Consider the following 13707-nt stretch of genomic DNA (forward strand, 5'->3'; position numbering starts at 1 on the left):
TCCTCCAATTTCAGATACAACCGTTCACCCCAATCCTTTGCTAGTCTTTGAACTGATTTATTTGTCCTGCTGAACCCATGAGGGAAGATAAAGTATGATAAGGATGCAGAGACTTCAAGGGAATAAAGACAAGCAAAGTGAGTTGGCGATATCATGCAATTAATATTTTTAATTTAATTGGAGATACAACACGGAAACTTCCTTTCAGCCCAACTTAAACCAGATGGCTTCGGTATGTGGGAGGAAATGGGGAACATCTGGGAGGAATCCTCACAGTCATGGGGAGAATGTTAAAACACTTTACAGACAGCTATGGGTTAAACCTGGGTGCTGGTGGTATAATAGCGTTACTCCAACAGTTCTGCCACTGTGCTGCCCACATGGGAAAATCTGGTATTCTCCATGTCTAGGAAAATGGGAAATGTTTATTTTTTGTAGTGGAAGTCTAGGAAATGCTAACGTTCAAGGGAACAAGGATGTCTTTTTGCACATTATCATAAGCTAACATGAATGTACAGCAGATAGGAATGCAAAAGTTTGGCACTTATTGCAAGAGGAATTGGGTTTAAGAATAATTTTGTTACTATTCTTGATGAGACCATCTCTGTGCCTAAAAATAAATTTCTGCTTGCTCCAGAAAGCCTATAGAAATGATTCAGCAGATGGGTCCTGGGATGGCTGTTTCGTCATGTGGGAAGAGTTTGAGTAGGCGAGATTTCTTCTCCAAAAACAGAAAAAGAAGTAGTTCTATTCTCTGGAGTTTAAAAGAATGAAGGGTGATCTCACTGAAAGATGTAAAATTGCTCTCCCTTTTTTTGGGACGTAAACCATTTGCAACCAAAAGGCATTGATTGCATTCAAAACTGAGCTCGATAGATTTCCAAGTACTAAATCATGTAGGGACAGGGCAAGAAAGTTGTGCTTAAGATATTTTTGTATCCTTTTTCTAGTATTTACTGATCAGCCTTTAGTATGGGACTTTAACACATGCTGAAATTTGTATATATAACCACTGCGTTCTCTTCATTAACTTCTAATTAGATGGCGGAGAGACCTTTTTGTGAACTTTGCAAGAATAAACAAATGTTGATTTTATTCAACTTGATGACTGCTCCAGTAAAGATGTGTAAAACTGTGTATGGCTTGAAAAATAATAGTGACAAGGACCTATTTCTCTTAAACATAAAATTCTGAAGATTTACAAGATAGATGCAAGAATGATACTTTGCATGGCTGGGGCATCTACAGAAAATAGTTGGAGAGCCACCTGTGACTGAGAAGGAGAGAAATTTCTTCAGGTAGTCGGTCTTTGGAACTCTGAGGATCAAGGAGGCCTGGTCAACAAGTATACTTGTGGCAGATCTGGTTTTCAACCACAGTGAATTCTGGTTAATTGGGACAGCCATTTATTTGGGACATTTATTTATTTAAGAAGAAAAACATTGAGAAAGTGGCTAGGATTCCCTTCATTTATTTGGGACACTGTGCCATTTAATTGGGACAGCAGATTGTTGCCGAACAATTTCTAACTAGCATCAGTCACATCCACGTGTGGTCGTTGGACTCTACACTGTGCTTAGAGCAAACAGTTTTAAATTAGTGTAATTTGAGTGTGTTTGTGTTCAAAAAGCAGTGATTTTTTTTAAAATCATGGACAGTTGCGAGATCTAAGCAGTAAGACAGTTCAGAATTGCTTTGCTCACAATGGTTTCAAGCATTCAGGCTTGGAGATGCCAGAAATAGCCAAGAGTGAAAGTGAAACAATTTTACTATTTCAGCAAGTTGGGAACTATGAAGAATTTGAAGAAATCGACAACCATTGTGAATGTTAAAATGAAGATTTGGAGGATGCTAGCATTGAAGGCATTGTATGAAGGCAGTCCATCATCTGCATCAGGTGTCTGGGCTGATTTTGTTAATTGACAGTCAAATCAACATGGCAGCATACAATGGATGAATTCCTTCATTGATAACTATTAGGAGCTAATACAGTTTTATCATACTGTAGTAGTACAGTTAGTTTTTTAGTTTTCTTGTTTCATTTAAATACTTACTTTGTTACTCAGTTAAATGGCAGCTTGTCTTTTTTTTATATCTTTTAACTGTTTCCATGAAACTGTGGTTAATTAGGGCAGCTGCTTAATTGGGCCAAAACGTACTGGTCCCGATATGTCCAATTAACCTGAATCCACTGTATTAGGGAAATAGAGGGATATGGAGTTAGTGGAGGCGAAGGTGATATTTATGAATTCTGGATAAGGTGTTGATTAGCCTACACCTACTTTGTATATTCCTGAGAGTAGCAGGGATTTGGAGCTGACTGCCTGAAGGGTGGTGCAGGTAGTAAACTACATCACATTCCAGAAAAATATCTTATTGAATACTTGAAGTGTAATAAGCAATATATCTTCAGACTGAAGCCCGGAAAGTGGAAGCAGTTAGCCTGTGCACAGTGGCCTGATGTTTAATTGTCACATTCCTTGATTCTATGATGTTGTCCATGAAACTTGCTAGAACATCTAAGCTGTTCTGAACTGGCATTGATATTGAAATGACTAACTTGTTATTGTTTAATTGCAAGATTCAATAGTAATTCAATAACACTCTTTTCTAGATTCCAGATCAGCTTGTTGAGGCAAGTTATGTCTGGATTAAACAGTGGCATTTTGTCATTGAAGACTCCGGGAATGAAAATCCTGTAAATGTCTTGAAAGGATATTTGACAACACTGAAGGAAAAGGTAGATTTTGGTGTCAACTTATGCAGTATAATACAAGCTCAATGGTATCTAAAAGTTTTAAATGTTTGTCTCCGCCTCCATTCCTTGCTCACAAATGCCTGTATTTAAAAAGCACACACAGAAATTAATGGGCAGTTTCAGAATCAAATCAGAATATGTTGTGAAATTTATTGACTTTTGTAGCAGCAGTACAATGCAATACATAATAGAGAAGATATATTGAATTTTCTCCCTCTGTCTCTCTCTCTCAAAATAAATATGAAGATTAAATATATACATATTTAACTTGTATATAATTTTATACACATAAGTTAAATGAAATAAGTAATGCAAAAATAAAAATAAAAAAGGTGACGAGGTGTTCATGGGTTTAATGTCCATTAAGAAATTGGATGGCAGATGGGACAAAGCTGTTCCTGAATTGTCCAGTGTGTGCCCTTCCCTCTTCTGTACCTCCTTCCTGATGGGTAGCAATGAGAACAAGGTATGACCTGTATGATACCACCTTTTCAAGCATCGCTGCTTGAAGATGAACTGAATACAGAGACTAGTGCTCAAGATGGAGCTGACTAAGTTTACAAGTCTCCACAACTTATTGCTATCCTGTGCAGTAGCCCCCTTCCCCCCCCCCCAAAAAAAACTATACCAGATGTAATGAGGCCAGTTAAAATTTTGTACAGATGTACTGTGGAGAGCATATTAAGTGTTTTTGGTGACATAAAGTTCAACTGTTCACAATTGAAACTAAATAAATGGCACACTAGTACAGCAGACTGTGCAACTGCCCAACAGAAACCTGGGTTTGATTCTGACTGCCAGTGCTAACTATGGAGTTTACTTTCTGTCCCTGAGACCATAGAGGATTCTCCTGCATCCTCTGGTTTCCTGCCACATTCCAACAATTCACCTGGTGGGCTATTGGTCACTGCAAATGACCTCAAATCTAGGCAAAAGAAGTGGGGAGAATTTGATGGTCGTGGGAAAGAGAATGGGTTATGGGGAAATACGTGGGAGAGTTCTGAAAGATACCATGGAATTAATGTGCCGAATGGCTGCCTCCTGGTTGATAAGAAATAAAATTGAAATTGACTCATAATGTTTATCAGATCTAAACCATCATTGCCAGGAATGGGGTTTCATAATTACCTGCAAGAAAATTTTAGTACTTTATGTGCCTGTACAAGAATCTGTTAAATGTTGCTAATGTATCTGTCTCAGATACTTTGTGCTATTAACATTTTTTCCTTTGTCATTTAATCTCTGCTGCAAACCCTATTGCAGGCTTTTCCTGATTCTCTTTGTCACCCCCATTGCTTAAATGTTCCCAGTTCTAATATAAGGATATCAACCTGCTAAGTTTCCTGTGTTTCGCTGCCTGTCTGCAGTGCTGAGTATTGCATGTTTTTCTTGTTTCAGCTGAATTATTAAGTTGTGGTTATTCATCATAATTTCCATTAATGTATTGTATTTCTATGCATTGGTGCAGCTACCAGTAGGATACCTATGAGACAAAGGGAGAGGAAGTGGTAGCTGAGGCCTTTTAAGTGAAATGAAGTTTGGTGAGAACCAGGTCAGGTTTGAAGTGACACTAGGCATCACCAGTGTTATGACGTGCTTCACAGATGAATTCTTAAGTAAATGTTGTTTTCTACTGTATGGCGATTTAATGGACTTTGTTGGATTGATGCTGCAGTTTACTGACAGGTGAATGCTTATTTTGCACTGCTTTTTTTTTTCAGAAGTTCATGCACGTTTGTAAGCAAAGCTTTAGTGATATGCAAAATGCTGGACGAATTCAATAGGTCTTGCAGCGTCTATGGAGGGAAATAAACAGGTGACATGTTGGGGCTGATGAAGGGTCCCATCCTGAAACATTGTCTTTAGATTAACCTCCATAGATGCTTCCTGACCTTCTGAGTTTCTCCAGTATTTTGCATGTGTTGCCTCAGATTTCCTGTATCTACAGAATCTTTTGTGTTTCAGTGGCACCTAAGATGCTTCTGAAATGGTTGATTATATATGTTAGTATTTCAGCAAAGTTCTCTGATCTGTTACCTCATGAAAAATGAATAATTATCAATTTGTAACTTGTACGAAATGCAGAACTGATTAGTCTTTTTATATATTCAACCAAACATACAGGTCAAGTCTCATTAGGCATTGCTTGAGCAATCCTTATTACCAGTCCATCAGCAGTAGCTTGGCTTTGTCGGAGGACCACATTACATGTCTGAATAATGCTTATCTAAGGGATCGGAAGGGATTTGTGAAATGTTAGCATGTGTGAATTTTTAACACTTACATCATTGCATGTGCTTTTGGAAAAAAATCCATTCAGATCTGCACAAATGGTGTCAAATTTTGTTGATGATTGAGTGGTAGATGAGGACCTAATTTTGATGAGGAGAACACCAGGTGAGTGTAAAGTAATGTTTATATAGTATATGGGCAAAACATGGAATATAATATATAATGTGTGGAAAGTTTTCCATTTTAGCAGGAAAAATAAAAATGCAAAATATTATTTTGGGGAAGGTGTGATTTTTTTAAAAAAAAATTATTATTTTGCCTGGTGGTATTTGGAATGATCTGGCTATCTAACAAGAAACAGGAAGGCATATGGATTATTATTTATTGCAAGAGGATAGTCTATAAAAATGAATGATCTTGCTGCAGCTGTGTAGATTGACGGGGTGAGCTTGCTGTTTACAGTTTTGTTTCCTTTGTTGAACAAAGGGCATATTTTCCTTGAAGGTGGTGTCAAGGAAGTTCATGAGATTTAATTTTGAGAAGAAGGGTTGCTTCATGCAGTGATTTGTTTTTCTTTGTTCTACTGTGAATTCCTGCAAGAAAATGTGTACTTAGATAAGTTTACTTTGAGCTTGGAATGATTTAATAAGTTGGTCCTCTCTCTAATTTAGAAGAGTGAGAGGTGAGTTCAAATGAAAAATGAGACTCTGAGGCCATTTAGCAGGATGGATGCACTCTTGTTGGGGTACTCCTTAATGGGGAACATAATCTTCCATTTAAAATAAGGCTGGAAATCTCTGAAATGCTGTATTCCAGAGAGTTGTCGATGAATGGTCATTAAATATACTCAAGTTTCCGGTAGATTTTTGGACTATATAAAAATTGAAGTTGGAGGGTCAACTATTGAATAGTCATATCCTTATGGAATGGTGGAGCAAATCTGAGCATTTGGCCTACTGTTCTGTCATATGTTATTAGTAAGCATGTGTATAATCTGCAATTAATGTGTATAATTTGCTACTAATTTAACGTTGTAACTTTCAACTTTCCTCTGCCTGCCCCATCGTCACTATTAGTATATGCATTTATGTGAAATGAATTCCTGGGAAGAAAGAGTGGCTGCCTGTGAAGAGCTGTTCAGAAGTGAAACAGAAGAATATAGGATGTATGAAGCTGTGAAAATCATGATGTTGGCCAAGGCTATTGAACTTGACTGCAGTAAAGTCCAAGAAAAAGAAGTCCCTTTGTTCTGCTGGCTGATGTTTGCACGTGATACTTCTACTGCCCCTTATCAGTTCATGAGAAATCATTTGAATCATGTTGGCCACACTGGCGGACTGGATCAGGTAAGATAATACACTAACAAAAATCTTCAAATGCTGTCAAATACCAGAAGTCCTACCTCATCAGGTGTCCAAAATTGCCATGTCACCCTCAGTTGTCATGAATGCTTGTTCGCTCTGTACTTCAGAACAGCGTGACATCAGCCCCTTCATTTTGTTTAAATGCCGCCTTATTTTCTAATTGGCTGAGTGTAAAATAAACTGAATGTAGAGAAGTTTGGATAGGTACATGGATGGGGAGCGGGGTGCTGGGGCGCTATGGTCAGTGGGAATAGGCAGTTCAGATGGCTTGGCACAGACTAGATGGGCCAAAGGCCTGTTACTGTGTTGTACTTTTCTACAACTCTCTGACTCTAGGCATTTAACTGTGAATCTCCAAACAATCAATCTCCAAACAGATGAAAGTAGATGTGGTCATCAAATAAAATTTTGTGGAAATATAAGGCCACATAAATGGTAGGCTCATGGAATTTGGGTTTTTGCCAAAAAAAGTGTTTCCATTGATTAGTTATTTTATCCCTAATATGTACAGTAGGTGCTTGGCACCAGCAGGCATTAACTGCCTAACTATTTAGCCTAACCATAGCCAGGTCAGTGAACAATAAGTCACATTTGTGAGGGACTGGAATTGTATCTAAATGTGATGAAATTTTGAGAGTGCAGAGTTTGCATGTTGCAGATGGAATTTAATGCAGACAAGTGTGAGGTGTTGCATTTTGGAAGGACAAATCAAGGTAGGACATACACAGTAAATGGTAGGGCACTGAGAAGTGCAGAGGGACAAAGGGATCTGGGAGTTCAGATATGTAATTCCCTGAAAGTGGCGTCACAGGTAGACAGGATTGTAAAGAAGGCTTTTGGCATCCTGGCATTCAGAAATCAAAGTATTGAGTATAGGAGTTGGGATGTTAAGGTGAAGTTGTATAAGACATCGGTGAGGCCAAATTTGGAGTATTGTGCGCAGTTCTGGTCACCTAACTATAGGAAGGATATCAGTAAGATTGAACGAGTGCAGAGAAGATTCACTAGGATGTTGCCGGGTCTTCAGAAGTTGAGTTACAGGGAAAGATTAAACAGGTTAGGACTTTATTCTTTGGAGCATAGAAGAATGAGGGGTTGATAGAGGTTTACAAAATTGAGGGGGTATAGACAGAGTAAATGCGAATAGGCTCTTTCTGCTTAGATTAGGAGAGATAAATACAAGAGGACAAGGCTTTAGGGTGAAAGGGGAAAGGGTTGGGGGAGCATTAGGGGGAACTTCTTCACTCAGAGTGGTGGGAGTGTGGAATGAGCTGCCATCTGACGTGGTAAATGCGGGCTCACTCTTAAGTTTTAAGAATAAATTGGATAAATGGATGGATGGGAGAGGTCTGCATGGTTATGGACTGGGTGCAGGTCAATGGGACTAGTGGTACAGACTGGAAGGGTTGAATGGCCTGTTTTTTGTGCTGTAGTGTTCTATGGATGATTAAATGACATGTTTATTGTCTGCATAAGAGAACCAGTTAATTCCTTGCACCAATCCTGGTCCAATTTTGTTATCAGCATGTTCCAAAGTGTGAACTCTTGTTCTTTGTTTTAATTATCTTGTAATGCAGTAATTGTACTCTGTTGAACCTACTGTTGACATTTTGAAAGTTAAACAAAATTTAATTTTAACTAGCAATCAAAAGGAATTCTGAATATATGCATTGTAATTTTAACTCCAGTGCTAATTTAAAACATTGCCTTTTTTTTTCTATTTTGTTGCAAATAAATGTCAATGGTTTTCTTTTGTCCTAATCTTGAATATGGAGTTAGTGGAGCCTTTCTCAGCTAGCTTAACTGAAACCAAAACATTGTAAGGAATAAAGAGCATGTTATTCAAGGTTCTAGATTGCTGGCATTTCTTGGGGACTGAGAACCATTATGCACATTCTTGAACAGAAATTGATACTAATTTCCCCCTTACTGTTTCTTTGGAAATAAGTCTTTAGTTTTTGCAATTCAGTCTCCATTGGTTGGCCAGTTTTAATTAGAGATATTACTGTGTGTGATCACGATGACAAATTGTAGTTTCAAAGTTTTAATGTGTACACTTTTTAAAGAAGTTGATCTTTGGTAGTCAGATAATCTTAGCCCACTATTTTGTACCAGAAGTGATTTTTGAGAAAAGTTTTGAGGGGCAGGAATGTGACACAAAGAAACACAGGCTCTACACCACATTTGTGCCAATTTAATAGTAGTTGTGAGATTACTTGATAATCATCGATTAATCTGGGAGGATTGGAAATACTAAACAAGCACAATGATTGTGACTTTTGTCAAAGAGTGTTTGGATTTATGGTTGCGTGCTGTACTTCTGTGTACTTCACAGCACTAAAGTGAAGTTTAGCACGAGGAACAAACAAAAGTGGGTGGATGCAGGTGGAGAGTACGGTTTAGGCTTCGTATTTGGGATCTGGTGATTATCAGTCAATGTTCTTATTTTGGGATATGGATTTAACAAAACTGTCTTCTGTTTTTGGCTAAGATGTTGTTTGTAATGCTATAGACTGCATGTTGTGTTTTGGGGGAAATGTGTACTATTGAATGCATGGATTGTGCAAGCACTTGACTATGCTCACAGCATAGTAATTGGTCGTTAGCTGCTGCCATAACTGTTTGCAGGGATTCTCACAAGGTCATTTACTCCAGAGCATGAGAAATAGAATTGAGAATTGGCCTTCAGGCTTCTCAAATTTGTTTAGCCATTCAGTTACATCATGACTGCTTTGATCTGAAGAAATCTAGAACATAGAAAATATTACAGTATATCCCAGAACAGGCCGTTTGGCCCACAATATTGTGCTGACCCTTTAACCTACTTCAAGATCACTCTAACCCTTCCTTTCCATGTAGCCCTCCATTTTTCTTTCACCCTTGAACTTATCTAAGAGTTTCTTAAATGTCCCTGATATACTGACATCTCTGACAGCACATCCCTTGCACCTACAACTCTGCGTTTAAAAATCCAGTTCAAAATTCTGAATGGCTGTGTTGTCTGTGGGGAAGGAGACATATGGGTGTTGCTGCTTCCTTTTTGCTCTCAGATGGTTCACCATTTATTCCTGGAGACCTCTGGAAAATTCAGCAAGCTGTTAACTCTAATCATATCTTTTCCGAATTCTGGAGGCAAATCTGTTTGAGGAGGTCTGACTATGCCTTAAGATCTAATACTCAGTTTACGTTTGTTTATTGGTCTGACAGGTGGTAATGTTTCGTGAGCCTTCGCTACCCTCCTTCACAGCACCAGTCTTTATTCTCTAAAATGCTTCACCAGCTACTTGTCAGTTCACTTCCCCCGGTTTGCGTCGGTCACTAGCTGTTGATGTTTAAGTCAGAAGGTGCTAGGTGCGTCCCTCTCCAGACGGTAACAACCAAATTCTAAACTTGAATCTCCAGTGCCAAGCTGAGCGCGTGCCCAAACTATTGGGAGTGCTTTATTTTAGATAAGTATTTAAATTGAAGTGCTGTCTGCACTTTCTAGTGGACATAGAAGATTCTGTGTCACTTCTTGGAAATGGGAGAGGGTGGCGTGTTTCCTTCAATGTAATGGAAAGTTCCCCTTCTGAAAGAACAAGATAAGAGTTTTAATTTTTCAGAACCAATTTTAATCTATCTGGAAACCTCTGGAAAATGCGGAAAACTGTTAACTCTAAACATATCTTTTCTGAATTCTGGGGGCAAATCTTTGTGGAGGTCTGACTAGTCCTTAAGATCTAAAACTCAGCAAAAAAAGGCTATTGATTTTATATACTGATTATTTTTTTAAAAACACTGTTCCAAAAAAATTACAACATCGAGCGGGTCAGTATAGTACAGACCCTTTGGCATATGATGTGTCGACAGTATAACCTGCTCCAAGATCATTCTAGCCCACCTTCCCACTTGGCCCTCCATTTTTTCTTCATCCATGTGCCTATCTTGTTGAAGTAATCATGATGACATACTGATGTTTATCCTAGTAGTTAATTAAACATGTGGGAAATATGTTTTGTACAAGTTGATTGCCACATTTTCTGCAGAAATATTTCACAATTTGTCCCAATGAGAAGAGGAAGTGACAGGCGCTAAAGATATGTAGGTACTGTGTGCCTTTTTAGAGTCATATCTCATTGCAGTTCCTTCTGATTTTCTGAAGAATTAGTTCCAACATCTTTCATTGGACTTGTTTAGCTTGTTTAGCCAACTCAACCTGGAGCAGACCAATGCTTTATCAGGGGCTGAAAGAAAAACGTTTCGTTTTATTTTTCAGCTTTTGGGGGTTTGGGCGTTGCTAGCATTTATTGCCCTTCAGAAGGTGGTAGTAGGGTGTATCCTTGAACCATTGCAGTCCTGCCAAATGTACGCTCTGTTGTAGGGAGTTAGAGGAATACTGTGGGTACTTTCATAGTGTTTAAATGCTAGTTTTAAAGCTGCAGTCGGCATTTGTAGAGAGCACCAAGAATCTGATGTCGAATGTCACATGTTTGCACCCCAAGAATCTGAAATTCACCAGATTTCCAGATTGGTGAATTCTCCATCCCCAAATATGATCATCTTGCTTTCCCAATGTGGGATAAGTAAAACAGGGTAGTTGGGGCTGGCTTACATTTACTGAGCCTCTCACCACTGGAAGTGCAGTGCAGAAAATTCTGGTGAGTTTGCAGGTAAGACAGTGTAACACAGCATGTCTTGCCAGAAATTCCTGGAAAATTTAATTCTTTGAGGAAGACACCTGCATTGGCATTCCTAAGTATTTCATTCCTGTCCACCCATTTCATTATGGTAAGTGTTTCCTTGCCCGGTTGTAAGGAATTTTAAGTTTTGAACATTTTAAGTTTTGTGAAAAGTGGAGAATAATTGGCAGGGACAAGGGAAAATAACCATTTACCCATTCTGTCAACAGCCTGGGTTTTTTGACGGCTGTGGAAATCTGGTTAATGTTGAAGGATTTTTATCAGATTTTCCTACTCCAAAAGAGCAGTGCAGTCTGGAGGTGTGAAGAGGCAAAAGTAATCTTCCTTGAACCAGTTGTGAAAGATCTTGGTGAAGTAACTGGCCACTTGCACAAGATGGCAGTATTGCAGTTTGCAGCAAGTTCTTAAGTGTCCTTGGAACCTCTGAAATGAATTTGCTTCATTACTTCTGCAGAAAACACAAATACTCATTCCTTCTCGGAACTTAAGTTGCCAGAGAACATCCACAGATGTGTAAAATTCACCAGTGTTATGATGATTCCATTCTAAATTGCTGTAAGTTATTTAAGTCCTCGCAGAAGTAGGAATTTGTACCAGTTCAGGGCCTTCATGTATTTTGTCATCTTGTAATGGGGCTCATGAGTGAGTTATAGATATGAATAGCATGGAAATGAAAAACAGCTATGATTGTATAAATAATGGGCATCTTATAAATCAGTTTTGACTTTGGATTTGAGCTATTAGTCAATGTATTGAATTATAGTATTCAACATAAGTAACCATATCAAGCTAACATTCTTTTTTTTTAACAGGTGGAAATGTTTCTTCTGGGATACTCCTTGCAATTGACTATAAGAGTTTTCAGACTTTACAAGTTTGGAACTGATGAGTTTATCACCTACTATCCTGATGATCACAAGGATGAGTGGCCTTTGGTTACTCTAATAACAGAGGATGACAGACATTATAATGTACCGGTGAAAGACACTGAAACGACCATTCTGTAGGGTGAATTTTATAGGACTTAATTGCCAACATATATCGAGAATGTGACTGTAATTTACTGAGATTTTTTCTAACTTGGGCTTTTATGGGAAAGAATTGCTGCCAAAGACACATGACTTGAAGCTTAAGAATACATCAGACATTAATGTACAAGTCTGAGTATGATTTGTGGGCACGAAGGGAATGCAGAATAAATTTGAGTGGCCACAGTTATGTTATTTTCTGTTAATATTTTGTAATTATTGATATGTACATGGAAAATTGCCTTCATAAATAATAGTATAAATAAACATTAATTATGTGTCGTTAATGAGATGTCTAATGATTTCATTGATCAACCTTTGTGTACTTGAATGGCTGAGGTACTTCTAACTTGAAATGATATTGCGACTACTTTGGTGTACTAAAACAGCATTGCTCTGTGCCACAGGGAAAAAGATGATGAAATTTGTTAATAGCGGGAGTCCACTGGGATTAGTGTTCATTTTTTTTAATCCATAAAGAATCTTTAAAAGGTAAGGGGGCTATTCTCGAAGGGACCTGTTCTGAACACCCCTGCTGACACTGCTGTGCATTGGTCAGACCGCACTTGGAGCACTGTGAGCAGTTTTGGGTCTCTTTTTAAAGGAAGGATGTGCTGGCATTGGAAAGGGTCCAGAGGGAGGTGGATGAGAATGACCCTGGGAAATGTAAGGGTTAATGTATGAGGGGTGCTTGATAGCTCTGGGCCTGTACTTGCTGGAGTTTAGAAGAATGAGTGGGGATCTCATTGAAATCTACCAAATATTGAAAGGCTTAGACGGAGTGAAACATGGAGAAGATGTTTCTTGTAGTAGGGGAGTCTAGAATCAGAGGGTGGCAAATCTGTGGAATTCATTGCCACAAATGGCAGTGGAAGCCAAGTTATTGAGTATATTAAAAACAGTTTGATAGGTTCTTGATTAGTAAGGGCTTGAAACTTTGCAGGAGAAATGGGTTGAGAGGGATGATAAATGCTGAAGCACCTAATTTTGCTTCCATGTCTTACTGTCTTATGCTGCTAGAATCAAATGGGTGTCATTCTTTAAAGATGCTCTCCTCAATGCGGCCAAATATCAGCAACAAATATGATTGCCGTGGAAGATCTGGGAGGCTGCAGTGGTGACACAGAGAAGCTAGAATTACAGCGAAGGACATTAGAACTGGTAAATGGGGTGCGTGATTGATCCTGTATGCTGGGAGTACCGAGGATCCTCAAAAGATGTGACTATTCATGCAATGGAGCAATAATACAAGAAATTTGATGGCCTTTCAAGATGTCAAGGTGAGTCACAGTCCACTAAACTTCTTATTTACATACTACCACTTTTCTGTGTTCAGAAAGATTGATACCGACACCACAAATACTCCCAAACCAAATCCAACTTTTAGTCCCAGCAGCCTCCTCCACAATTCAAACCTCCAAAATTTGGATCTAAATGGGGATTCAGTATTTTTCCTTTCCATTTCGGGAAAAATGGCAAAGAGTAGGAGGGAGGTCACTAGAGCGGGAGGCGTCACTTCTGAGAACAATGTCTCACCAGAATGGTGGAGACAGTCCACCACTTTTCCTGGATGGAGGAGGCAGCGAGCAACAAACCTTCTTTGGAGTTGAGATGGTATCAAATCTTAGAACTGTGCTCTTTAAAAA

General features: G+C 38.7%; 1 protein-coding gene across 4 annotated transcripts in view; it reads left to right on the forward strand.

The window, feature by feature from the left end:
* LOC132378340 (ubiquitin thioesterase otulin-like) overlaps positions 1 to 12348 on the forward strand; it is a 54973-nt gene extending 42625 nt beyond the window's left edge. For all 4 annotated transcript variants that reach the window (XM_059945170.1, XM_059945168.1, XM_059945167.1 and 1 more), the window contains exons 9-11: positions 2615 to 2740; positions 6067 to 6336; positions 11846 to 12348. In XM_059945170.1, the coding sequence (XP_059801153.1) occupies positions 2615 to 2740; positions 6067 to 6336; positions 11846 to 12040 (591 nt within the window). In that variant the 3' untranslated portion in view covers positions 12041 to 12348. The remainder of the gene's footprint in view (positions 1 to 2614; positions 2741 to 6066; positions 6337 to 11845) is intronic.
* Positions 12349 to 13707: the final 1359 nt, after the last annotated feature.

The sequence above is a fragment of the Hypanus sabinus genome, chromosome 20 (assembly GCF_030144855.1).
Source record: "Hypanus sabinus isolate sHypSab1 chromosome 20, sHypSab1.hap1, whole genome shotgun sequence".
Taxonomy (NCBI): Eukaryota; Metazoa; Chordata; class Chondrichthyes; order Myliobatiformes; family Dasyatidae; genus Hypanus; species Hypanus sabinus.